The sequence below is a fragment of the Patella vulgata genome, chromosome 6, assembly GCF_932274485.2.
Source record: "Patella vulgata chromosome 6, xgPatVulg1.2, whole genome shotgun sequence".
NCBI classification, from domain to species: Eukaryota; Metazoa; Mollusca; class Gastropoda; family Patellidae; genus Patella; species Patella vulgata.
This window is the reverse complement of record NC_065884.2, coordinates 63,097,201-63,124,523: the sequence shown is the minus strand read 5'-3', so window position 1 is coordinate 63,124,523 and position 27,323 is coordinate 63,097,201. Positions and strand designations below refer to the sequence as shown.

The 27,323-nt window shown below is 34.6% G+C and overlaps 2 protein-coding genes across 3 annotated transcripts in view; one reads left to right on the top strand and one right to left on the bottom strand.

The window, feature by feature from the left end:
• The first annotated feature begins 5 nt into the window (after positions 1 to 5).
• LOC126825683 (ubiquitin recognition factor in ER-associated degradation protein 1) lies at positions 6 to 14,548 on the top strand. The gene is made up of 12 exons (XM_050555448.2): positions 6 to 182; positions 1,938 to 2,049; positions 2,339 to 2,371; positions 2,631 to 2,752; positions 4,718 to 4,848; positions 5,295 to 5,367; positions 6,998 to 7,066; positions 8,057 to 8,137; positions 9,610 to 9,648; positions 10,271 to 10,359; positions 10,597 to 10,684; positions 11,810 to 14,548. Exons 1-12 carry the CDS (start codon positions 180 to 182, stop codon positions 11,873 to 11,875), a joined length of 906 nt encoding a protein of 301 aa, XP_050411405.1. The 5' UTR covers positions 6 to 179; the 3' UTR covers positions 11,876 to 14,548.
• Positions 14,549 to 15,947: 1,399 nt separating this feature from the next.
• The window catches only part of LOC126825671 (trimethylguanosine synthase), a 29,248-nt gene continuing 17,872 nt past the window's right edge, over positions 15,948 to 27,323 (bottom strand). Inside the window, exons 1-2 of one of the 2 annotated variants that reach the window (XM_050555425.2) lie at positions 19,828 to 20,166; positions 15,948 to 18,168 (exon numbers count right to left, since the gene is read on the bottom strand). In XM_050555425.2, coding sequence (XP_050411382.1) covers positions 16,571 to 18,115 — 1,545 coding nt within the window. In that variant the 5' untranslated portion in view covers positions 18,116 to 18,168; positions 19,828 to 20,166 and the 3' untranslated portion in view covers positions 15,948 to 16,570. Of the gene's footprint in view, positions 18,169 to 19,827; positions 20,167 to 27,323 lie in introns of those variants that run through there. The other variant, XM_050555424.2, reaches the window with a different exon arrangement.

Genomic DNA, 27,323 nt, shown 5'->3' with positions numbered 1-27,323 from the left:
GTAAACTTCCGATTATCTATTTTCAGCTTATTCGGTGATTGTTTCACTACGTAAATCGGAAAAATACCCATAAGTTTTGCCGATTCATGATTGGTTTCGTTTGATTAAATATATATATATTTACGTCCCCCTGAACATTTTAAAGTGAAACACAACAGGACAACGAAAATTACAAGAACATGGTAAGTTTTGAATCGAATGATTAGATTAGCAGGTAACATTTATAGATTTACATACATTGATACATAGATATTAGAAATAGAACGAATTAGCTCACAATAAATTTTTTAAAAAAACATGGGAATATAGACTAAAATTAAGAGTAGAAGTCCTGTTAGTGTCATTTCAGAGATCTCAATCGGTGTGTTTATAAACCGACTGTCACTGTAACAGTGTATTGTTTGTAAACAGTTATTTTACAGCGAGAAATGAAATAGGGTTTAACATCCTCTTTTCAGAGCGAACAACTGAGCTAATGAAGAGGGGTATAGACATAACGGCCCTTAACCATAACAGCCAAAATAATTGGTCATAACGGCCAAAAAATTTGGTCATAACGGCCAAAAAATGTGGTCGTAACGGCCATACAAATTGGTCATAACGGCCATACAAATTGGTCGTAACGGCCAAAAAAACATACTATTTATTACATGTACGAAATGATATTTATTAACATAAATATTGCATAATACGGTACTATAATAGATAATACCATAATATAATAGATAATACATAGGCCCTCATTACATAAACATTAATTTAATACGTAAATTTACATAGACATTTAACATAATACAAACTATAATATTTCACATACATAATACATTGTATAAAACATACAAACTATAAAATTTATTTCAATAATATTTCACATACATAATACATCTAAATACATAATTTACAGTGTTGATAAAAGGGCCTTTTCACGATTTTAAAGTCCCATCAATATACCATTGCCTGGATTTAGCAAGCAAAGCCAACTATCTTGTGGTTGAAAACATGTCTTTCTCCTTTAACTTTTATATCGGCAGGTAAAAAATCATCAGGTATTGCATCTTCATTTACCTATAAAATATATTTGTAAATATAGCTTAACCTAAAATATATTTTGTAATTTTACAAATTTTGTAATATTGTAACATGATATTGTAATTTGTAATTATAACTTTCATCACAATATATAACATAGAAATTTTCTAACGTAATACATGTTTTTTTCCCTTATTCTATTAGCCGCTCCAATTAGGTTATCTGGATTATTTATCTCTGAATGAATTGGAGATTGCCATTTCTTTTACCTTTAGTTGATACACAAATAAATGATTAATGTTTATCTCATATATCACATAATCAGATCAGAGGGTGTGAAGTACCTAATTAGGGATTATCCAATCAGTTGATTAATTAGTACTCACCTCTTTCCCTTGAATTACAATTACACTTAACAGCATGCAATTTTCCAGGTTGGCTTGGGTTGTTATGCCTCCAGGACACATGGTATGTATGTAGCACCACATCAAAGTTATATCGTTTGTCATTAAATTAAAAATGTTTGGCCGTTATGACTAAATTTTTATGACCAAATTTATTGGCCGTTATGACCAAAACTGTTTGGCCGTTATGACTAAAGTATGGCCGTTTTGACACAACCTGTTTTCTGGTCGTTATGACATAAGGCCGTTATGACCACATCCCGCTAGAAGACAGGCATATGGCACACAGTGTGCTATGAGGGAAAACCTTTGTCCTGAACAGCAGCGCTACAGGCGCTACAGCCTACTTTTATTTCGAATTCCAACTCTCAAGGTTTTTTTTCATGCACACCAATAACGATGTGTTCACAGGTCCTGGTTTTTTTTTATCTCATCCGAATAACTAAGCTTATACGTTGTCCCATATACATGTTTTTAAGGCATCCTATATTTAAATCTTTTCAGTTTGGATTTGGTCAGATGTTCCCAGAGATGGGTCGTAACTTTCAGACAACATACCGTTGTTACTCTGTAACGATGCTAGGCGACAGAGAAGATGTAGAAAGGGGAGGAAAAAGTTTGTTTCTCTTTTTTTTTGTTTTAGCTTAAAAGAAAACCACATGTCTGTATTTAACAGCAATTAGAATTTTCGACACCATACCCATGAAACAAATTAAGACTGCAAAAAGAAAACAAATGAGACACATTTATTGTTTTCTAAATGTGTGATAAAAAAATCGAATATACATGTATATTATTTTTAATTTATGATAGTCACATTTGCACCATATGTAAGTTCGTATTGACAGATTTGAACAGTGAATCAATTATTTATTATTCTAACCGAATTTGTTTTTATATTTCAGTTATCATGCCGCCGTCCGCTTTAGATCAACTTAGTAAGTATCATATTCACTTGTCCTATCTTCTGGAAACCCCCAAAAAACATTTACTTTATCAACAAATTGTTTGGACTTTTCATAAAGATACATGTAACCCTATCTTATGGAAACCAAAAAACATTTACCTTGTGAACATATTGTCAAGTTAATTGACAAGTTCAAAGGCTTAATATACCACTGCTAAAATGAGAATTCTAATTTTTTTAATGTAATTTTAAGCTTTATAATTGAAAATTGTTTAAATATTCTATTTCAGCTCGTCTCAACATACAATATCCCATGTTATTCAAATTAACCAATAAAAAGTCTAACCGTGAGTCACATTGTGGTGTTCTTGAATTTGTAGCTGATGAGGGTAGAATCTATATTCCATACTGGGTAAGTCTTCTGGATTCTAACAATCTAAAATTTATCACTTTAAGATATGATTAAACAGAATTTATTCTCCCCATTGTAGAGATTATTAACAACCTTAAATTTATCACCTTGAATTATAATTAAACAGAATTTGTTCTCCCCATTATAGAGATTATTAATTCTAGATTTAAGTTATAAATTTTGATTGTCAATATATACATGTAACCAAGAATTAATATTTCAACAACTAAAACTAAAACAGAATATTTCATTAAAGATGGGTTCCCAGAAAAGTATTTATTGGGTGGTTATTTCCAATAAAAGTATGGCTATTTTGGTATATATGGAAAGTAGAGATATCCAATGTTACTAGAAAAATACTGGATTCCCCGAAAAACACTCATGGAGCGTAAACAGGACAAAAATATAAGGGCTCCCCTAATCAACAGCCCAACGATTAGGAATTTCTGCACGCGTGTGACCTTTGACATCAACATTGAGCGCTTGATGTACAAGTTGATAAACTTTATGAAGAGTTAGACGTACAACACTTTCTGAGATAAAAATGACGGAAAAAGACGCGGGTAGTGGATAATCCGAGAATTTAATTAGGATTCGATATTTGTAATAAATAGTAAGCGATTAAAGACAACATTGTCTTATGTATGCAATGAATTCTCCTGTGACTTCCAAGAGAGGTAAGTCACGTGACGTAAACATGACCTGGTTTGATTAGGGTTGCCTTACGTCCCGGTTTTTGGGGTCCTTTTTGTCGTCCCGTCCCGAGGCTTCTCACGTGCCTAAATGTCCCGGTTTTCAAATCAGGTGTTTTTCAATTGAAAATAATAACACATAACACATAAACTAGTGATTATTAATGTAAAAAAACAGCGTTTGCTACAAACACTCTTACTTCAGCACGACAGCACACCACTTCTGATCTAAATATAGTTCAGGTGTGCCGAATGTGCATAATACAGGCCTAAAACTGGAATTACAATGTGATTGGCTTTATAGAAATTGACGTATGATCTTGGGTATATATGATACAATAATATGATTTTTATTGTATTTCATCTATAATTCCTCTTATTATTACTTAGCGATTAAAATCATATTTACTTACCAAATTTTATTATTTCAAATTGTACGATTGTCAAATTTTTGACGTCTATATCAAAGAAAAATTACCATAGGAGCACTGTCCACCTGCCAATCAGTGTTAATTTGAATACTGGTCACAAATTCAAGAACACATTGCTTGTGAAATATAAACGTTGTATGTGTAGTTTTCAATGAGATCTTCAAAAAATGTACGTTCCAAGAAAACAACAAAAAACATACAAAACAGGTATGGATATCATGGCAAAATTACGGACGGGCTCCTACAAATATTACTAACATGTGACCATCGAAATAATGCCCGTCAATAACCCATTCAACAACATATATTTTTAGTGTAACCACCGCCACAAAACGGCTGAAAACGCATCTCCCGGCTTCTAGAAATGAAAAAATTTCTGAGGGGTCATGCCCTCAAAGCCCCCTAGTAAGTTCGCGCCTCTGGCGCTCAATGTATCGCGCCCACTGGGCGCTCATTTTGTAGCGCCCTGTGGCACTCGGTGCCGAATTTAGCTTTAGTCTGCTCAGAATAATAAATGTCCCGGTTTATTCAATGATTAATCTGGTAACCCTAGGTTTGATCAAATTTTTATAGCAGGGCCCCTTCGCAATTACAATGTTTGAGTTGGATTTGAAACAAAGTTATGACAAATTAAAGTTATGACAAGTTTGAATATGTTTTTAGTCCATATATACCATTAAATCACCCAGTTTGTACGCGGGAACCCATCTTTAATATAATAATTATTATACATGTACCAAGATTTATTTGTCGTTTTTAGGAAAGAGTCCTGTTTGTGATGCAATTTTAGTTAATTGATGATCTTAATATTTCTTTTATATTTAAATGTTGTTCTTAAACAGATGATGCAGAATTTGTTATTAGATGAAGGAGGATTGGTTCAAATAGAAAATGTTTCCCTGTCTGTTGCAACGTTTGCCAAATTTCAACCACAATCAGTCGACTTTCTCGATATCACAAACCCGAAAGCAGTGTATCCTTTTTATACGCCCGCGTAGAATTTGGTGTCTAACTGTCTGTCTGTCTTATGAGCACTCTAGATCTGTGGACTACATTTAATTACATTTCCGTCAATTACTTATGGCCCTTGTTTCAATTTGTAGAACCCTGTGAACACTCAAACGACAAAAGTTCTCATAGATCTATATTAAATTGATATCAGATAAGTTTCTTGTAAATGCTCCCATTACCTACAAAAAGGCAGTATACAACAACTTGTCAACTGCTGTTGGTGTATGTTTCATTGTCTGGTAAACTATCTTATAAAACTGAATAATCTGATGTAAATACTGACCATGCGGGACTATAAGGCCATACAAAAAATATATTCAGGTTTACAGATTATCGTTTCTAGAAGGTTTTTTATCATTTTTGTATATTGAGGTATTGTTCAGTTTTTATTCCTTAGTAACAAACCAGATTGGAAAATGGTTTACGGAATTTTGCGTGTTTAACGAAGACAGATGTAATAGCTATCAAATATAATGATAAGGTGAGTCGGTGCTGGTAACGTTTGTAACGATGGACAATGTAAAATTCTCCGAAGATGAATTCATTGTTTGTTGAATTTGTGGGATCACGTGGCTAAGTGGGTAAGACGCTGGCTCACTAGCCTGGAGGTCGGGTGTTCGATCCCTGCATTGGCCGAGAAAGTTCATCCAGATTTTCCGGCGTGGTTTCCCCTTGTCAGTGATGCAGGACGGAGGGGCTGACAAGGACAGCTGTCTAGTCGTTCGGATCGGACGATAAACCGAGGTGCCGTGCACGTAAAAGATCCCTTGGCAGTTGGAATTCGATATAAGAGTAGGCCGTAGCGCCTCTGCCCTGCCAAAATTTCCCTCATAGCACACTGTATGGCGTATGCCTGTCTTCATTAGCCCAGTTTAGGAGCAGAACTGTAGGATTCTATTATCGAATACCAATGTCTACATAGGACCTAGATTTTTTGTCCCATCCGAACGACTAGACAACTGTCCTTGTCAGGCCCTCCGTCCTGCACCACTGACAAGAGGAAACCACGTCGGAAAATCCTGATGAACTTTCTCGGCCGATGCAGGGATCGAACACTCAGCCTCCAGGCTAATGAGCTAATGAAGAGGGGTATAGACATAACGGCCCTAAACCATAACAGCCAAAATAATTGGTCATAACGGCCAAAAAATTTGGTCATAACGGCCAAAAAATGTGGTCGTAACGGCCATACAAATTGGTCATAACGGCCATACAAATTGGTCGTAACGGCCAAAAAAACATACTATTTATTACATGTACGAAATGATATTTATTAACATAAATATTGCATAATACGGTACTATAATAGATAATACCATAATATACTATTCAAAAAAAGTAGGGGATATTTGATTTTGGGGGCATAATACTAAAATATGCAAATGACTACGAAAAAAGTCACTATAGAACCTAACAGAAGAAACATTTCCAGTTACATGTGACGCCCAAACGCACCAATAGCTACCGCATGGAATGCAGGTGATGCTTGGGATCATCATGGGGGTCCAACCCAAGATTTGCACGACTCTGACTTTGAATGTTACAGTCATTGTGGCCTTGAATTCCAGGATGGAAACATCAGTTTAATTGTTTTAGTGGAATTCGATATAAGAGTAGGCCGTAGCGCCTCTGCCCGGCCAAAATTTCCCTCATAGCACACTGTATGGCGTATGCCTGTCTTCATTAGCCCAGTTTAGGAGCAGAACAGTAGGATTCTATTATCGAATACCAATGTCTACATAGGACCTAGATTTTTTGTCCCATCCGAACGATTAGACAACTGTCCTTGTCAGGCCCTTCGTCCTGCACCACTGACAAGAGGAAACCACGTCGGAAAATCCTGATGAACTTTCTCGGCCGATGCAGGGATCGAACACCCGACCTCCAGGCTAGCGAGCCAGCATCTTATCCACTTATCCACCGGGTGATAAACTAAGATCCATCCATGTGCTCATAGGCATGCACATAAAAGAACCATTGACAATTTGAATTTCGATGAAGATGCTTTCCAGTCATCTTCACCAGCCTGGTGGTTAAGAAATGTGGGATGTTAATGATATATTTTCATACTACCATGAATTACTGAGATATTCGTGTTGTTTATATTCCAGGTCTATGAATTGTGTGTTTTAGAAACCAAACCGGGGAATGCTGTATCTATAATAGAGTGCGATATGAACGTAAGTTTCTAATAAATGTGTTTTTATACACACCTACGGTGACACTTCGCATATGTTATTGACACACTCTGGGTATAAATTGTCAATATCATGGTATTGTAGTTCATGAAGGAGCCACTGTGGCTCAGTGAGTAAGGTGTTGGTTCATTAACCAGGAAGTTCCTAGTTCGTTCCAGGTGTTTGCTGTGACGTTTCTAAGTCTTTTCCAGCATGGTCCCCCCACCTCTTGTCAGGAGGGGATGAAAAACCAAGGTCTTGGTTAATATCTGTAGTTATTTGTTGGCAATTAATGGCAGTGGTTCTTAACCTTTTTTTTGCCAACGACACACCTTGGAACATATGAAAAAATAGTGGCACACCTGGCTAAATATATATGAAAAATATTTGAATTTTGCAAAATAAAAACATGGTAAATCAGACAGAATACAACCGTAGACAGAGGCTAGTCATAGACATATAGAATGACTCAAACTAAATAAAGAAAAACACAGCTATGAACTTATCAGTAGACACCAGTGAATACTCAATTGGGATCACATGGTTTTTCACACTTTCTTAGTATGCCGTTCAAAATTTCTCGGCACACTTAGGAAGATCTCGCGGCACACTGGTTGAGAATCACTGATATGTGTTATACCAAATCTATCACCCAATGATACATTCTATAGAAGATATCGCTTTACATGAATTTGATTGATCAATCAAAAAGGAACTATTTTTTTTTTTTTATTTTCAACTGACCTAAGCAGATATCGCAGTAGATTATGAAATATATCACACAAGCGATATCTACTGCAGAATGTATTATTGGGTGATAAATTTATTATTTGAATCAATATATTATTATTAAGAAGAGGATATATTTAGATATTCGAATAAATATATTGAACTTGACTTGTTTAGTTCCCTGTAAATATGGCAATATTCACTGAGCATCAGTTTTCCAGAAAGAAATTGAGCCATAACTAATATATATTAATTTTATTTAAGGTTGATTTTGCAGCACCTGTTGGATATAAAGAACCTGATTATAAACAACAACAACATCAAGATATAGAGGAAGACAGTGATGTAAGTCTTCAATCATATCTAGAATTATAGTTGGTCTGTAGGCTATAGTAATTGAAATATAATTAGTGATCAGCGTTTCAACTGTGATTCTCTGGTTAGGTTTCCTTCAATGTATCTGTTATTATACTGTTTCAGTTGCATTTAGTAATTGAACTCATTAAAATAAACACAACAGTTCTATGGATAACAATTACTATGTTTCTATTAAAGCTACTGTTTCAACAATGATTTTCTTGTCATTATCAAGCATAATACTGTATTACATTACGATTAGATGTTTATGCTATTGCATATGGTTTCATTATCATAATCAAAGGTCACTGTTCTCCTAATTATATGGTTTTATTGAATGATTAGATTGTACATGGTATATATATTTAGTTCCTTCTGTCTGTATCAGTATTGTGCTTGATAATCATTTTTGAAACGTAGCTTTAATAGAAATACAGTAATTGTTATCCATAGAACTGTTGTGTTTATTTTTTTACCAGTTATTAGTGGCACATTCTCAGCAGATTAGTCATTATTCACCAAGTATTGTTTTTTTTTTCATCTATATATTTTCCTATCGCATTTTAGATTTTATTATTGCTTAGTTGAAACATATGAATGTGACCTGTGTTTTTAAAGATCAATTACTAAATGCAACTGAAACAATTTAAGCTCTAGTAACTTGATACAGGGAATATGTATTTTGTTAGTATTTTAATTCACGTTTTTTTGCAATAATTGATAGTAAGAGTACATTTGTTTATTGTTAAACTAGTGTACATTTGGCTTTAATACATTAGAACCTAATTGTGCTAGCTTGTTCATTGGTGTTTAACATGTAAATATTGACTTGGCCTACCCTGTTTCCTTGAAATAATATTAGAGAAATGGGATATATTTTATACCAGACTGAAAGTACCGTTCCCTAGAACCCTTCAACATCAATGCAAATAACTTATAGGTGACAGAGTGAGCTGTTGACAGTCAGTCTAAAATGAAAGATGAACCCCTGTATGTCGGTCTGATAACTCTGCTACGTACCGGTATCTGTTTTTTTCTTGGATCATGTTGACAGTCTCCTCTATGTGTAAACAGTATGCTTTATACATGTATATGTGAGCTGCTCCCACAAAATCAGGCTCCTGGTCATTTTTATGAAAATAAAGGTGGCAGCATATTTGAATAGTTCACAGCCTGAGCTTTCCAAAAATGCAGTTCTTTTTAAATTTGTTATATCATCTGGACTTCGGCTCATTCACTGCAACAAGAAGGCATACAGTTTATGCTGCTGTGCCTGTAGTACAAAACAAAGTTGTGCAACAAGCGTCTGGTTTTGTGGGAGCGGGTCACATATTGTGATTCCATCAATAAAAGTACAAGACCTATGAAGAGTATCCCATTTTCTGTAAAGAGAATTAGGGGGATTTACGAACCATAGATACCACTACACTAAATAATTATTATTTCATTTTGTGTTGTAGCTAATTGATGGTGATGATGATCTAGCAGAGGCCTTCAGAGTAAGTTGAAATGATATTTACCTTTTATCTACTGAATAAAAGCGTGTTGCAGCTTAATGTTAACATTACTCAATGATCTAGACTGATGTAATGGATGTTGTGTTTAAAACATTACTCAGTAATCTAGACTGATGTAATGGATGCTGTGTGAACATTACTCAATATACTATGGATGTAATGGATGTCATGTTATCCCCAAAATTTTAGGCTGATGTAATGGCTGATGTATTAACATTACTCAGTAATCTATGGATGTCATGTTAACATCACTAGGTAATCTAGATTGATGTAATGAATGCAGCCTTAACATTACTGAATAATCTAGACTGCTGTAATGAATGATGTGTTAACATTATTCAGTAACCTATGGATTTAGTGAAAGCTGTGAAACCATTAATCAGTAATCTAGACTGATGTAATGAATGTGTTAACATTACTCTGTAATCTAGACTGATGTTATGAATGCACTGTTAACATTACTCAAGAAAAATAATATAAATCAACTTCGAATAGACATATTTTTGAAATAGTTATCTTTTAATATAATGTCTTCATGCTGTAAATAGTTTTGAATTAAATGTCTTGTTGGGTTGTACATTATTTAGGTTATTTTTATTTTCAGGCGTTTAGTGGACAAGGTAACAGATTAGATGGTAAATTAAAAGGAACCCAAAGCTGTCCATCCAGATTAGAAAATGAAGGAATAAGAAGGTAAAAATAGTTTATTTATTTTCAGATCATCTTAAATTATTATAAGCCAAAGGGTTCAAAATGTTAAAGTAAATTAAAATGTACAGATAAAAATCTTCACTGAAGAAACTGCTGAAAAATTTAGACTTTTTCGGGGAGGTGTAAAATTTGAATTAATTTTTTTTTTTTTTTAGGATGTATAGTATAACCTTTGTAACGTTTAAGCAATTTCTATATACTAGTATTTTGTTATTTTAGGGGTATACCTAATTACAATTATAAAATAGGGACCGTCACGTTTATACGAACCCAGAGACCTATCAATAATGGAATAGATAATGATGATGTAAGTATTTGAAATTTGTAAGCATCAATCAGCTGGGAAAATGTGATTGAAATCTATAAAATTATATCAATACATGTATCACTAGGGAATGTGAAAAAGGGAAAAGAAATATATTCCTCCCAACCATATTAAAGATGCATTATGTAAGTGATGAATCTGCCTATTTCAGGTCTTTATTTTGACCTCAAATATTATATATATTATTAATGAGACATTTATTTACTCACATTGGAGCCTATAATCATCACTCTAGATCATCGGATGGTTGTGATTTTGAACTGATTGAACCAAGATCACCATTTAATAATTTGATTTAAAAGTTGATTATCAAGATTTGTTTATTATCGTTACAATGGTATCAATGAAATTGAGACCAAACTGTTCTTCAAACAGTCATAACTTTGCTCCGAATGAAGTAATTTGACTGAAAATTTCAATATTTTCCTTTTTCATTATCTATTTTAAAACTCTTATAGTGAGAACTGTCAGCTTTCTATCTGAATCTTGCATAAGGTATCTTAAGCGGTGGACACACTAGCCGAATGATTCGGCCGAATCAATCGGCGTCAAAATTCGCCTAGTGTGTCCACTGTCATTCGGCCTAATGATTCGCCCGAATCAAACAGGGTTGATATATTCGGCCGAATTATATTCGCCTGGTGTGTCCGCTTCGCCAAAGCATTCGGCCGAATATAGAATTCATTAGCCAATCACCACTGATATCGAGAAGTCACGTGATAGATTGAAGACATAGACGCCGCCATGTTTAATCATGTGACGTGAAAGGTGATGCAATCGCCAGGTTGAATCGGGCGAAGCATTCGGCTAGTGTGTCCACCCATTCGGCCGAATAAAATTCGGTGCCGAACGATTCGGCTAATGTGTCCACTGCTTTAAAATGTGAGCATATACAAATGTGAACTCAAGTGCCCGTCCTAAACTATAGCCTATAGCTTTGTTACTGTAGCCACTGTTAAATACGACTTTTTTTGATGAGGTATAAAAAAATTCCAGCAAGTGAAGAAAATATTATAAAACAGATTTGATTTCTTTCAAACAGAGGTGAGGATTAAAATTGAAAATGAATGCCTACAAGTGTTGACAATTGTTGCTTTTCTCTTTCAGATTAACACAGATTTCGAAGCGTTTTCTGGACAAGGTCAAAGTTTACGGAAGAAAGGAAGGAAATAATCATGTTATATTTTTATACTGTGTATGTCATCTTGTCATTTATATGTATATATATCACCAGTCGTGATAATCTGCCATTTGTCTTTAACATGGGGACTCTCCGTTTCTTCGGAGTCAAAACTTTAACACAGTGACTCTTCGTTCTTCGGAGTCAAGTAGAGCTCTCAAGTTGAACTCTCAAGTAGAGCACTACACACAAGTAAAAAACACTGCATCTTTTTTTTCTGTTAAAATCGTCCGTTTAACTTTTCAACTTTAGAAAAATATGAATGGTTAGATTTAGTAAGTGTACATTATTAAAATCTTCCGTTTAACTTTTCAACTTTAGCAAAATATGAATGGTTATATTTAGTAAACCTACATTATTGTTGTACCACCTTTAGCATGTAAATATTGACTACCACATACAGTTCTTTGATGAAAATTAATTCACACCATTATATCTCTTACATTACTGTTTGCTACTGAGCCACATGATGCCATTTCACTTCTGATCATTCAGGGTCTCCTGTTTAATTTGGTTCACTACTTAATCTAAGCATAGTACTAGCCCGGTTACAGGATTCCAAATAATGTGTGTAGTATTAAGTACTCATATACATGCAAGTGGAATAAAGTAATGTCCTTTGGAACTCTGAAAACAATAATTGCCTGTTTGTATTATTTATAATCAGTCGATTGTATATGAGATATGAGTAATTTGTGTGGAGTATACACAGTGTTTTGTCGGTGATTTTTTATTTGTGTATTTTATGTAAGATGAATTGTGTATTTATTTCTGTTTTGTTTATTTAACCATAATATTACATTATTAAAGTCACGATAGTCCTAGGGATGTGAAAATTAAAACAAGCATAGTTCTGTTCCAAACACCTTACTTATCACAAATCAATATTTTATCAAGAATTTTTGAAAGACACCTCCGAATGAGGAATACTCTTTCTAGAGTATTTGACAGATAACAATTCTAGGATGTTAACATAATATGAAACATTACTGGGACTTGAATTACAACAAGAAGTGTTATTATGCTATTTAAAGATACATTATGGGAGATTAGATAAAGAGCTGGCAGTTCTCACTATAATAGTTAAAAACTAGATAATTTAAAGGGAATTTGCTGAACCAAGAATTTAGCGATTGAATTTTAGGCCTAGCCTCGATCATCATTACTAAAGTCGGTACGATAAAAAACAGTCTGAATTATCCATTTTTTATTTAATCATCAATGAGCGTTTAGCAGCAGATCGGATTCTTATTCAGTAAATATCATAGGCTAGCGATGACATCGAGAGTTGATTATGGTCTGGATAAGTTAATTAATGGCTAATTAATAATTTAGATAACATTTCAGACCCCTACGAGCAAGCGAATTATTGAAATAAAATCGAACCATGTGTTAGTCCCAAAATGACCTAGATTGTGTTGAGTGGACGTTAAACCCCATTTCTCTCTCTCTCTCTTTCTCTCTCTCTCTCTAGTTCTTCGGAAGGTTGTGATAAAAATTTAATGGATTAGGTCACCAATGCATAATAGTTGAACATTTCACTGAGTGGCAAGGGCTGACAACCGAGACTTCATTTATTATCTTGGCAATATGATACTTGACAATTCATCCAGATTTTCCGGCGTGGTTTCCCCTTGTCATTGATGCAGGACGGAGGGCCTGACAAGGACAGCTGTCTAGTCGTTTGGATGGGACTATAAAGCAAGGTCCTGTGTACATATTTGCATGCACGTAAAAGGTCCCTTGGCAGTTTGAATTCGATATAAGAGTAGGCCGTAGCGCCATTGCCCGGGCAAAATTTCCCTCATAGCACACTATATGGCGCATGCCCGTCTTCATTAGCCCAGTTTGGAGCAGAACAGTAGGACGTTAAACCCCATTTCATTTCATTTCATTTGGTACTTAACAATCAGTGATTTCTTGTCAAAACTTCAAACACTTATAAATTTTTAATTGTCTATTTTATTATAGCAAGAACGGACAGCTCTTTATCTAAATCTTACATAGTGTATCTTAAATAATCAATGTTGTTTCCACAATCCTTTAATGTTGTTTCCACAAAAAGATGTTGAGCTTTAATAGAAATCAATCAGATATCTGAGAAACACACAGTGTACTATAGGAGTTTAAACATGCATTATGCAAGAGCTAAATCTGATTAATTTAGGCTTCAGATGTTATAGAAATTATAAATTAGATCTTTATTTAAACAACAAGACCAAAATCAACTCGGTAGACCCCTGGATGGCTCGGCTACAGCTCAGATTTAAATAGGATTTCACTAATTGATTAAATCCAATAAGGGGTAACCTGATGAAAATACGTCAGTTAGATCGAGGCTAAATGATAGAGTGTACTTAGCGATGCCGCTGTAAAGCATTTCGGTATGCCATTGAAAACTTTACTTGATAATCGAGATATGTAGGTGGAGTTAACGCCTGTCAATCAAACGATCAGCGAAGGTGAAGACACAATTAGCTACCATTTCTAGGCAAATATTCTTCTTTCATCGTCTACTTTTGAACTGTTATAGCAAGAATGGCCAACTCTCTATAAAAATCTCCCATAATGTATCTTTAAGTGGTTTTATATTTCCGATTTAAAGATGATATAATTTATTGCAAATACATGTATATACAAGAAAATTAAATACATCTATTTCATTAGATATTTCCTTGATGGTGTTATATTTTTATGGAGTCCCATTATCAAACAGGAGGTTCCAGTTTTGAAGTGAAATGTGGTTTAATGTCCTCCTGTTCTTCCCTCATACAGTGTGCTATGAGGGAAATTTTGCCCGGACAGCGGCACTATGGCCTACTCTTATATCAAATTCCAACTGTCAAGGGATTTTTTACATGTACGCCAATGTGTATACGGACCTCAGTTTTCCGTACCATATGAATGAGACAGCTGGCCTTGTCTGGCCCTCTGTTTTGCATCAGTGACACCCAATTTTGATCCCGTAGTTGGTCGAGAAAGTTCCTTTGGATTTTTCATTGTGATTGACCCTCAACAGTGGAGCAGGATGTTGAGCTTGGCAAGTAACACCATTCAGTTGTTCAGATGGAACGAATAAACCAAGGACCCAAGTACATGTTTGTGTGCATATAAAAGGACCCTTGACAGTTGGAATTCGATGAAGAGTCAGCAGAAACTTCGCTGTCTTGGCATCCTAAACTTAGGCTGCCTGTCTACAGCTAGCTCCGCCTGAGAACAGGCCCTAAGCTAATTTCCCGACATTTTAATTCATACGTCGCCGATTTTAGTCGAAAACACTGAGTATGCTTTTAGTAATTTTTAGAAGTATTTATTTCTCTTCTATTGTCATATTGAATGAAATTAAATATGTTTATTTAGCCGCTGTGTGTATAAAAGATGTCAAACTAATCAAAGCCGAATCACAAAATTGTCCTCTAATTATTCAATATGGCGGCGCCCATAAAAGGTAATTTCACAGAGGCGGTTTTGTTTGCGAAGACAAATTTAGGAGTATCTAACCTTGTTTTGAAAGATAAACCGATTGAAACCCTAAAGACAGTTTACAATGGCAAAGAATGTATTGCAATTAGCACATATTATACATCGCTTTTACCGGATCGGCAGAAGTTGACATTTTGCTAAAGACATGTGTTTACATAAAACGTGCGTGATCGGGTTATTTTTACTCTGTTGTGTACACAAAGCTGTAGTCCAGTCGATAAGTCCCGCCCCAAAATGATCACGTGAGAGTTTTAAATGGTGAGAGTTTTAAATGGCCGCTAACTGGGGCAGTGATCATAATGACGTATGATGTAGATGGATCGCTACGTGCAGTTTGCTGTCTTGGAAAACATCCCAAGTAATCAAGGGCAATAACTCTGAATTAAATACAGTTATTGTTGAAAATCAAGAGGCTCATGAACATAATGTACAACCACATTTCAATAGGTGCACACCTAAAAATAAAATTGACAAAAAAACAACAGGCCTACTTATTGCATGATTATTTTATTAAAACAGATTTCACAAAGTGGACATGATTGTACCGTCAAAAAATATTTACAGTACCATCAAAGAATCAAAAGTCTATAATCCCCATGTTTAAAGCATAATCTTCTCAATGTAAATACACAGGTCACTAAATGCGGTTGGAACACCATCTTAATTTCAAGATGTCTACTTGACACAAACAAGGTCATTTTGGGACCAAAATATTAAGCTTGTGTCTAGACGTCCTTAGCAGTGGGGCACCTGGAGAAAAGAAAACCCAGCAGGTGACCCTGGGATTAAAGACTCACCATTTGACTCAATGACACAAACCTAATGAACTAAAGGGCACACACTATACATAGCCCCCCATGATAGCATGGCGAAATATTACAATTTGGGGCCAATTCTGAGTCATACACAACCCATACAGCCATCACTAGGTATAAATAGGCATACACCCTGACAACTTTATAACACAAATATTCTCTGATCCACCTCATACTGAGTCTTAGTGACTCAGTCAAATGCTGGCTCACTGACCAGGAGTACCAAGTTCAATCCTGGTGTATCTCAGGCTTGTTCAGAGTGGTTTCCCCTTGTCAAAGAACAGCATCTAGTGAAAACCTGTAAATGGACCCAGGTGGAGTCGACGGAACGCTACCACTGGGGATATCATTAAACCCCATTTCATTTCAAGATTATCTTAAAAACCATGCTTATTCTATACAAAGTTCACCATAATATGCTGTAAGAGTTTTTATTTTTTTGTTCACGATATTATTTTCAACTTCCACTTTTCCTCCAGGACCAGCTAATAACGCTAACTGATCTAAGTTCGTATTTCGAGGAACGAAAAAAGCAATATTTTCACAAATTTTCTTTGTCTTCGCAAAAATTTCATGACAGTTCAGACCACCCATGTTCTCTAAATTGTAAGTATTGGCATACAGATAATCCGGTCCTCCCCATGGGGGACTTAAAAATACCACGTCTGCCTTGAGAGACGGAGCCAGCGTCAAATAATCACCTATGATAAATTGAATCCGGTCTTCCACCCCATAAACACAAGCGTTACGTCTGGCTAGATCTATTTTCACAGGATCCAGATCAATCGCGATAACACGCTCGCAGTAAAACGCAAATTGTATAGTATTACCCCCTGCCCCGCAAAAAGCATCTATTATCAGATCACATCGACATCTCTCCGCAATATGTTTCGCGATTTTCTCGGGTGTGACGGAAAACCAGCTCTCTCTATCTAACACTATTCCCTCGTCAAAACGTGAAAAGAGTCGGTATCTTTGATGCCAATATTTACCCAATTCTTCATCCACCGATAAATCAGACGGTAACGGAACAAAATTACATTCAGCGTTATTTTTCTGCATACTAATTATACCACTGTCTAATTTATCCAATTTTAATTCTGATGTCCTTTCTTTTTCTACGGAATGTTTGCGTTTAAGTTTAAGTCTCTTCTTTCTCTTTTTAGTCTTGATTAACTCTGAATCTGTTTCACTTTTAAGTTGAATGATTTTGTTAGAATCACATTTTACCCCAGTTTGCGGAGAAATAGTTTCGTTAGAATCACACTGTCTGTCAGTTTGAGCAGAAACTGTTTTTTTCGTATCACATTTTAACCCAGTTTGCACAGACTTTAACCCAGTTTGAGCAGAAACTGGTGTTGCATCATTTTTGGATTTTTTCTTCCTTTTTTTTGTTTTAACAACTGTAACGTCATTCGAAACAATTGTTTCTCTACATTCATCAGGACAACTAACAGATTCAAATACTGTCTCTTTGAATCCACTGTTTTTGGATTTTTTCTTCCTTTTTCTTGTTTTAACAAATGCAATGGCCTTGGTTCTCAGAGAAGCAGAAATCTCTTCAAATACTGTCTCTTCCATCTCACAATTTTTTGTTTTTATCTTATTTTTCAATGTTTTGACTTGTCCATTGGTTTTATTCAGTCTTGTATGAGTTATTAACTGCTCAAATTTGACAACATGTTGTGTTTCGGTGCCATTTTTTGTGCTACCATCATCAGCATCATCATGGTAATCAACACTGACTCCATGATTTAAAGACAATTGTTTCTCTTTACCAATTGATGCAAAAAATGTCTCTAACCGATTTTTCAGGTTCATTTTACTTTTTTTCTTCTTCTTCTTCATCCCACCAAGTGAGTTAAATTTATCTGACTCACTGCTCGAGGTTGTTTTGCCAGAGATAAACGAAGAAAGGCCTTTCATTTTTATCATATCAAAATATGTCTTTCGTCTTCATCCTATGGAATGCAACCACATTTTGATGTCTGTAAATAAAATTTAAACCAAAATTACTAATTTATTGTTTAAGCGGCATTTAGTTACTGGATGAGAATAACACATGACACAATTATATGGAATACAAGTTACTTGAAGAGAGATGAGATTGACTGCCACATCTCCAAGTAACTTGTATTCCACATAATTGTGTCATGTGTTATTAATAGTTTATGCTATGGAATGGAACCACTACCTACATTTTGTATTTCAAATATTTTTCATTTATCTTGAAACAGGAGCAAGAAATTAAAGATGATAAAATCGGCCAATTAAAATGAAAATGAAATAGGGCTTAACATCCTACTGTTCTGCAACAATTATGGAGTTAATGAAGACAGGCACCTGCCATGCAGTGTGCTTTGAGAGAGGTTGGACACGCGACCCTACTACTTGTCACGTACAACCGGGAAATCGAAACCATGCCAGTTGACTCAATGACAAGCCTTATGATTCATGCTAACCATTTGGCCATCCAACCCCCCCCCGTTTTTAAAGAAATATTTTTGCCTAAACAGCGTCAAGGGTCCTTTTACATGCGTGCCAACATTGACCAGGGAGTATAAAATTTAGGTAACCCGAGGAAGAAAAATTATAATCTTTGAAAAAAATTAGAATGTTCAGTCATATTTTGCTTTGCCTAACTTTTAAAACTAAAACAGACTAATTTTTTTTTTCGAAAATTATAATATTGTTACCTGATTACCTAACTTTCATTTCGTCTTACTGACGTTCTTAAATTTGTGCGTTCTTAAATTTGTGCGTTGTTTTCTTATGTGTCACACATAACATGTACTGGCTCAAGCAAGGTAAGTCAGGTCTAATTTTCTAATTGAAATGTTTCTTTACATTGCATGGGTGTTGACAGGACTGATACGTGACCATAAAATGTTACCTAGTAAATATGATAGGGAGGACAACAAAATTGCAACAAAGATAGTTCCTCAACGTAAAAGTCACATGTGGAAGGAGACCTACGTTCAAAGCTGAACAACCTTTAACCCTCTAGATCCTGCTCAAGTAGAGCTTTCTCCAACATTTAACAAAATAACAAACAAACATGTAGAGGCAATTTTTTTCTGATTTTATCAAATTCTTGGGTACCGTAATCTCCCAGTCCCCACGTCCACTTACTGGAGGTTGACCCCACCCATCAAAATTTCTGAACACCCACCTAGGATGTCTGGTGCCTTTAAGCAGTTTTTCAGCAAGTCTAGTACTCTATTAACTCATTATGTATGGTCTGATCTAATTGACAAGGTCAAATGCATATTTACTCAAGGTCACACGATGTAAACAGGGGTGGGGCATATTTAGAAGGATTGTGAATTAGGGTAGAGCAGGGGTAGAGCTGCATGTAACATTTTGAAAATAAGTTTATTTTATACTATACGCATTACGCACCCACTCTAGTGAAACAACTTTGGGTTTTTTAATGTCAAATATTGTCAATAAATTAAATCAAGTGTTGTCGTTGTCTTTATCAAAATTGATACAGACATTCATATTAGGCTACGGTGTATTATTCCTGCACAACTCATACTCATCAGCTGTACGTTGTACACGACGCCCCGCCTTCATGACGTCAAATTTAAAATGTTGGAGAGCCAGGGTATGATCGCTTCGATTTAAAAAGACATGATTTGTACCTGTGTCAGGTAGGATTAGTTGAATGTGGCAGAAATGTTATGAATATCAATAATCAATCGTTGTTTGATGAAAAATGTTATCAATTTTGCTTCACTCTTCCTTCACACTTTAGCTAGATCAAGATCTTCCAAGAACTGTATTTTAGGCGTGAATAATATGCATTGAAGGAAAATAAAATTTGATGCACTTTGCTCGTAATTTCACCTATAACATCTCTTAATGCACAATACGTATGTATTATTATCATGTTAAACTGAACACGCCGCTTCAAACGACATCAACCCGTTGTCCCGTTGTTCAACTTTCACCATTCTACGGTCAAAGGTCATTACCCGTTTCTAAAATTAGTGATTGTCCGGTTAATGAACATGAAACGAAATTGTCAAATTTATACATTATGTTAATCTGAAAATAAAATCCATCCAAAGATTTTTCTATCAAATAAACTAAGTCTATTTCATGTATACTCCCACGGGGGCACCGGGTCCACGTTGTAGCGGGCACGGCACAACTTATCCCCGCCCATAGACTTATTATTAGTATATCTATGCCATTGTTAATTCTCGTCTCTTAGACCGGCTCTAACTTTTTCCCAAATTTTCGTTGGGTAGAACGCTTTCTACCACAGATGGAGCAACATGTGGCAACCTCTTGCCCAAAAGCACGTATGAGGTTCACCATGGAAAACTTGAGATACACAAGCTGGAAGTAGAGACAAAAAACATGCAATTTTGGACCCTACATTTCAGCCTAACCAACCTCTCAACTCTTGTATCCTTCCGCCTCAAAATCATGAATATTCACCAAAACCTGGTAGAAAATGTATTTTCAAACTCTTTTCTTCGATTCTACACCAAAAAGTCAACAAAAATCGCCATGAAAAAGGGAAAGGGAGAGAAAGACTAAAAATAACTTTTGTGTTCATTTACAAAAAAAGTTATGTAGCTGAGCAGGGGGGGGGAGGGGGTCGACCCCTCCCTCTGGAACCGTCCCTGTTTGCTTCAGTGGCGGATTACCCACTGATTGACACAGAGAACAGTGAATTAGAATTCATCTTTTCATTCGTCCCAATTCTACACATAGCAAAAAGGACTAGAGAGCAGCTGATCACCCAAATTATCAAATGATCTTCTTGAAAACAGCACCAGCCCCCACCCGCACCCCTCTGATTCGGTGAACCGCCCATTTTGCGGTCAACGTATAATAGACCTATCCGTTTTTCGGGCACAAAAATCAGAGAATTAGACCATATTATTATATTATCGACACATCTTTGTGAAAAACTCGTTTTAGTTAATGATTGATTCATTCTGAAAATTCTGGTGACAAAAAAAAAAAAAAAAAAAATTCGCGTTGGCGGTGTCCCTTCCATTCAATATAACAGCCAATCCTTTGGTCGACATTAGACAAACAAAGAAAATACCTATTTTTGGAGCGCAAAACACCGATTCTAAGCTCTGTTCTCATTTCCCAGGTCCAATAAATCGGCCTTGACATGGTTTTCTGCAAACAAATTCCAACACTGTAAATTGGGTATTTACAACAGTTGGAAACGGCATTATGTTCCGGAAACTTATTCAGGTATTAACGATGCATTATTTAAGAGCTAAATCAACGTTTTGCAGGTCTTTATTTTGGCTTTATTTAGACATTTATTAACACGACAAACCTACAATCAACTCTCTAGACGATCAGATGGTCGAGATTTTAATGGATTCGAACATCCGTGAGATTTAAAAATTCAACGATAAAGTGGATAATCGAGACTTAGTCTCTGTTTCAAGCACCGTTTCTGCGATAATGAATAATCGACGCTACATCTTCAAAGAGTCATAAACTGGCATAGAATAAAGTAATTTAACACCAAGTGATCTTGCTTCAAAACTGGCATCATTTTACCTTGGGTAAGAACATATCATTATTAGGGTTTCACACTGCGTAGCTTGTGTGAAACACTATTGTTTTTGTTAAAATTATTAGGGTTTCACACTACGTAGCTTGTGTGAAACACTATTGTTTTTGTTAAAATTATTCTTATTATTATTAGGGTTTCACACAGCGAAGCTTGTGTGAAACACTATTGTTTTTGTTAAAATTATTATTCTTATTATTATTATTCTTCTTTTGTTTTGAGTAGATCTCAGCAACTGATTGTCGGATCGTTACGATTTCTTCGGTTTTATCGGAAAAGTGGGTGTGACTTAGAGGATAAAGCTATTTTGAACGTTCTGCGACAATGCGAAATGTCCGAAATCACCGAAGGTATCGTTTTTAGAAATATTGCAGTAATTTTAACAATAATCATTGGATTTTAACTTTCGATGCATTTTGGCATAGCCGGAGACGGGGCACATAGCTACGCTACTTTTGATTTTTGATTTTCGGCAAATCTTCGCAGATATTAGGCGCTAAATTTAGAAAATTTAAATTTTTACAAAAAACTTTTTTATTTATGAATATTTTTTAATCGTGTTTTACACAAATATAACGAGTCCTCTGACTTGGGCAAAAATGTGAAAATTTTTTGTCTCGGTAATTTTCCTTGGCCCCCATTGGCTAATTCAGTTTTTCAGTCCTAGATTAATTATTTATTGTTCGATTTGTATAAAACAAAATTCATATGCCCCGTTGTCTCAATTGTCATTTTTTTTGTTACCAATAGTGTTATCTGTCGGCACCGGAAGTGGCGTAAATTGACAAAAAACTACAATTTTGACAGTTAGGTACCATTTTTCGAAAGCAAATATTATTTTTTTCAAATCTGGTATAACTGAAATTGTGCGCCCTTTAAAGGCGCACAAAATGTTGGGACCATTTTTTTTAATTTCGATTCCGTTTTCGGGCTATTTCGATTAAAAGGTGAAAAAAGGTGTAAAATTAAGCTATTTACAACCCATTCAGCGTTTTCATATTTTAAAATATTACTTCGTAACTTTCATAAACTCGTAGCAATAATCTATACGGAGAGAATGTATGTGAAAATTAATTTGTAATATGCGCAGTTGCCGAGAAATGGGCAATTTTGCATGAGTCACTTTTTACGCTAGTTTGCCTGTAAAAGAGTCAATTATTATTCGATTTTCATAAAAGTGACACCATTTGATGTGTAATGTCAATTTTAACTAGGTCAAACCAATTTAACATTTTCAATATCACCGGAAATGACGTAATTTGGGCAAAAATTGTATTTATAGCCTTCGAAACCAGTAATTTATTCAAATGAGTCATATTTGTTATTTGTTTAAAATTTTGATATTTGATTCAAATCAACTAATACAATGAACCCTTACGATCATATAGATATCACAAAATGGTTTCTAACTTGTTCAGTTGCGGAGAAATAGGCAATTTTCAACAGGTCACTTTTTAAGGTTTTTTTGTCAAAAAAAGTGTCAATTATTATTCGATTTTCATGAAATTTTCACTGTGTGATACATAATGCCATTTCCGATATCATACAAGTAATTTAAGATTTTCATTATCACCGGAAGTAACGTCATTTTGGCAAAAACTGTATTTTTAGCCTTCAAAACAGATATTTTATTCAAATGAATCAGATTTGTAATGTTTTTAAAATTATGATATTTGATTCCAATCAACAAATAGAATGAACTCATTCGATCATACAGATACCTCAAAATGGTTTCTAACTTGTACGGTTGCAGAGAAATAGGCGATTTTCTACAAGTCATTTTTCAAGGTTTTTGGTCTATAAAGGTGGCAATTATTATAGGATTTACATAAAATTTTCACCATGTGATGATGCTATTTCTGATTTCATAAACCAATTTAACATTTTCATTATCACCGGAAGTAATGTAATTTTGACAGGATCACTGACATGTAGCAAATGAATTGATTGCTGGATTTGGTTGTTTCTGCGTCCATTTTATTTCATGTGTGCAATGCTTATGTGGAAACCTGTTTAACGGTTTCATTGGTACCGGAAGTGACATAAGTTCAAGGGTAACGTGGCACCGGTGAAACCCGTCATTACTGCTTCGCAGTTCTAGTTCTTTTTATTATTATTATTTTTTTTTCCCAATTTTATTGTATCTCAGAAACTACTTGTCGGATTGATTCGATGTCTTCGGTTTTACTGGAAAAGTGGGTGTGACTTAGAGATTATTGCTATTTCGAACGTTCTGCGACAATGCGAAATGTCCGAAATCGTCGAATTTGTCGATTTTTGAAATATTGCCGTAATATTAACAATATTCGTCGGATTTTAACATTGGATACATTTTGACATAGCCAGAGACAAGGCACATAGCCATGGTTCTTTAGATTTTTGATTTTCCACGAATCGTCGGAGATATTAGGCGCCAAATTTTGAAAATTTAAATTTTTACAAAAAACTTTTTTATTCATGAATATTTTAATGTGGTATTTTACCCAGGGTTAAAGAGTCATCTGATTTGACCAAAAATGGCACCATTTTTTGTCATCGTAAATTTCCTTGACTCCCATTGGCTAATTCAGTTTTTCAGTCCTGGATTAATTATTTATTGCTCGATTTGTATAAAACAAAGTTCATATGCTCCGTAATCCAAAATGTCATTTTTTTTGTTACCGGTAAAGTTACCTTTCGGCAACGGAAGTGACGTAAATTTAGCAAAAACTACAATTTTGACAGTTCGGTACCACTTTTTGAAAGCAAATATTATTTTTTTCAAATCTGGTATGACTGAAAGTGTGTGCCCTGTAAAGGCGCAGAAAACATCGGGCTCAGTTTTTTTAATTTCGATTTCGTTTTCGGGTCATTTTGATTTAAAGGTGAAAAAAGGTGAAAAAATGAGCTATTTACAACCCATTCAGGCTTTTCATATTTTAAAATATTTCTTCGCAACTTTCATAAACTTGTAGCATTAATCCATACGAAGAGAATCTATCTCAAAATTAGTTTGTAATATGAGCAGTTGCCGAGAAATGGTCAATTTTGCATGAGTCACTCTTTACGCTATTGTGTCTGTAAAAGAGTCAATTATTATTGGATTTTCATAAAAGTGACACCATTTGATGCATAATGTCAATTGTGACTAGTTCAACTCAATTTAACATTTTCCATGTCACCGGAAATGACGAAATTTGGGTAAAAACTGTATTTATAGCCTTAGAAACAAATAATTTATTGAAATGAGTCGTATTTGTTGTTTGTTTAATATTTTGATATTTGATTCTAATCAACTAATAGAATGAACCCATACGATCATATAGGTATCACAAAATGGTTTCTAACTTGTTCAGTTGTAGAGAAATAGGTAATTTTCAACAGGTCACTTTTCAAGGTTTTTTGTCCATAAAAGTGTCAATTATTATTCGATTTTCATGAAATTTTCACTATGTGATACCTAATGCCATTTACGATTTCATACAAGTAATTTAAGATTTTCATTATCACCGGAAGTAACGTCATTTTGGCAAAAACTGTATTTTTAGCTTTCAAAACAGATATTTTATTCAAATGAGTCTGAGTTGTTATGTTTTTTAAAATTATGATATTTGATTCCAATCAACAAATAGAATAAACCCATACGATCATACAGATTCCAGAAAATGGTTTCTAACTTGTATGGTTGCAGAGGAATTGACGGTTTTCTACAAGTCACTTTTTAAGGTTTTTGGTCTATAAAAGTGGCAATTATTATTCGATTTACATAAAATTTTCACCATGTGATGCCTTATGCCATTTCTGATTTCATAAAACTAATTGAATATTTTCATTATCACCGGAAGTACTGTACACTTACATGTAACAAATATATAAAATGAATTGATATTGCTGGATTTGGTTGATTCGGCGTCCATTTTATTTGATGTGTGCAATGATGAGGTGGAAACCTGTTTAATGGTTTCATTGGTACCGGAAGTGACATATGTTTAGGGTAACGTGGCACCGGTGAAACCCGCCATTACTGCATCGCAGTTCTAGTTATTCTTATTATTATTATTATTTATTTTTTTCCAATTTGATTGTATCTCAGAAACTACTTGTCGGATTGATTCGATGTCTTCGGTTTTACTGGAAAAGTGGGTGTGACTTAGAGATTAAAGCTATTTCGAACGTTCTGCGACAATGCGAAATGTCCGAAATCGTCGAATTTGTCGATTTTTGAAATATTGCCGTAATATTAACAATAATCGTCGGATTTTAACATTGGATACATTTTGACATAGCCAGAGACAAGGCACATAGCCACGGTTCTTTAGATTTTTGATTTTCCACGAATCGTCGGAGATATTAGGCGCCAAATTTTGAAAATTTAAATTTTTACAAAAAACTTTTTTATTCATGAATATTTTAATGTGGTATTTTACCCAGGGTTAAAGAGTCATCTGATTTGACCAAAAATGGCACCATTTTTTGTCATCGTAAATTTCCTTAACCCCCATTGGCTAATTCAGTTTTTCAGTCCTGGATTAATTATTTATTGCTCGATTTGTATAAAACAAAGTTCATATGCTCCGTAATCCAAAATGTCATTTTTTTTTGTTACCGGTAAAGTTACCTTTCGGCAACGGAAGTGACGTAAATTTAGCAAAAACTACAATTTTGACAGTTCGGTACCACTTTTTGAAAGCAAATATTATTTTTTTCAAATCTGGTATGACTGAAAGTGTGTGCCCTGTAAAGGCGCAGAAAACATCGGGCTCAGTTTTTTTAATTTCGATTTCGTTTTCGGGTCATTTTGATTTAAAGGTGAAAAAAGGTGAAAAAATGAGCTATTTACAACCCATTCAGGCTTTTCATATTTTAAAATATTTCTTCGCAACTTTCATAAACTTGTAGCATTAATCCATACGAAGAGAATCTATCTCAAAATTAGTTTGTAATATGAGCAGTTGCCGAGAAATGGTCAATTTTGCATGAGTCACTCTTTACGCTATTGTGTCTGTAAAAGAGTCAATTATTATTGGATTTTCATAAAAGTGACACCATTTGATGCATAATGTCAATTGTGACTAGTTCAACTCAATTTAACATTTTCCATGTCACCGGAAATGACGAAATTTGGGTAAAAACTGTATTTATAGCCTTAGAAACAAATAATTTATTGAAATGAGTCGTATTTGTTGTTTGTTTAATATTTTGATATTTGATTCTAATCAACTAATAGAATGAACCCATACGATCATATAGGTATCACAAAATGGTTTCTAACATGTTCAGTTGTAGAGAAATAGGTAATTTTCAACAGGTCACTTTTCAAGGTTTTTTGTCCATAAAAGTGTCAATTATTATTCGATTTTCATGAAATTTTCACTATGTGATACCTAATGCCATTTACGATTTCATACAAGTAATTTAAGATTTTCATTATCACCGGAAGTAACGTCATTTTGGCAAAAACTGTATTTTTAGCTTTCAAAACAGATATTTTATTCAAATGAGTCTGAGTTGTTATGTTTTTAAAATTATGATATTTGATTCCAATCAACAAATAGAATAAACCCATACGATCATACAGATTCCAGAAAATGGTTTCTAACTTGT

Coding starts and splice junctions, on each gene's coding strand:
- LOC126825683 (XM_050555448.2), top strand. Junction 2,050..2,338: donor TGTAGAAAGGGGAGGAAAAA/GTTTGTTTCTCT, acceptor TTTATATTTCAG/TTATCATGCCGCCGTCCGCT. Junction 2,372..2,630: donor GTCCGCTTTAGATCAACTTA/GTAAGTATCATA, acceptor ATTCTATTTCAG/CTCGTCTCAACATACAATAT.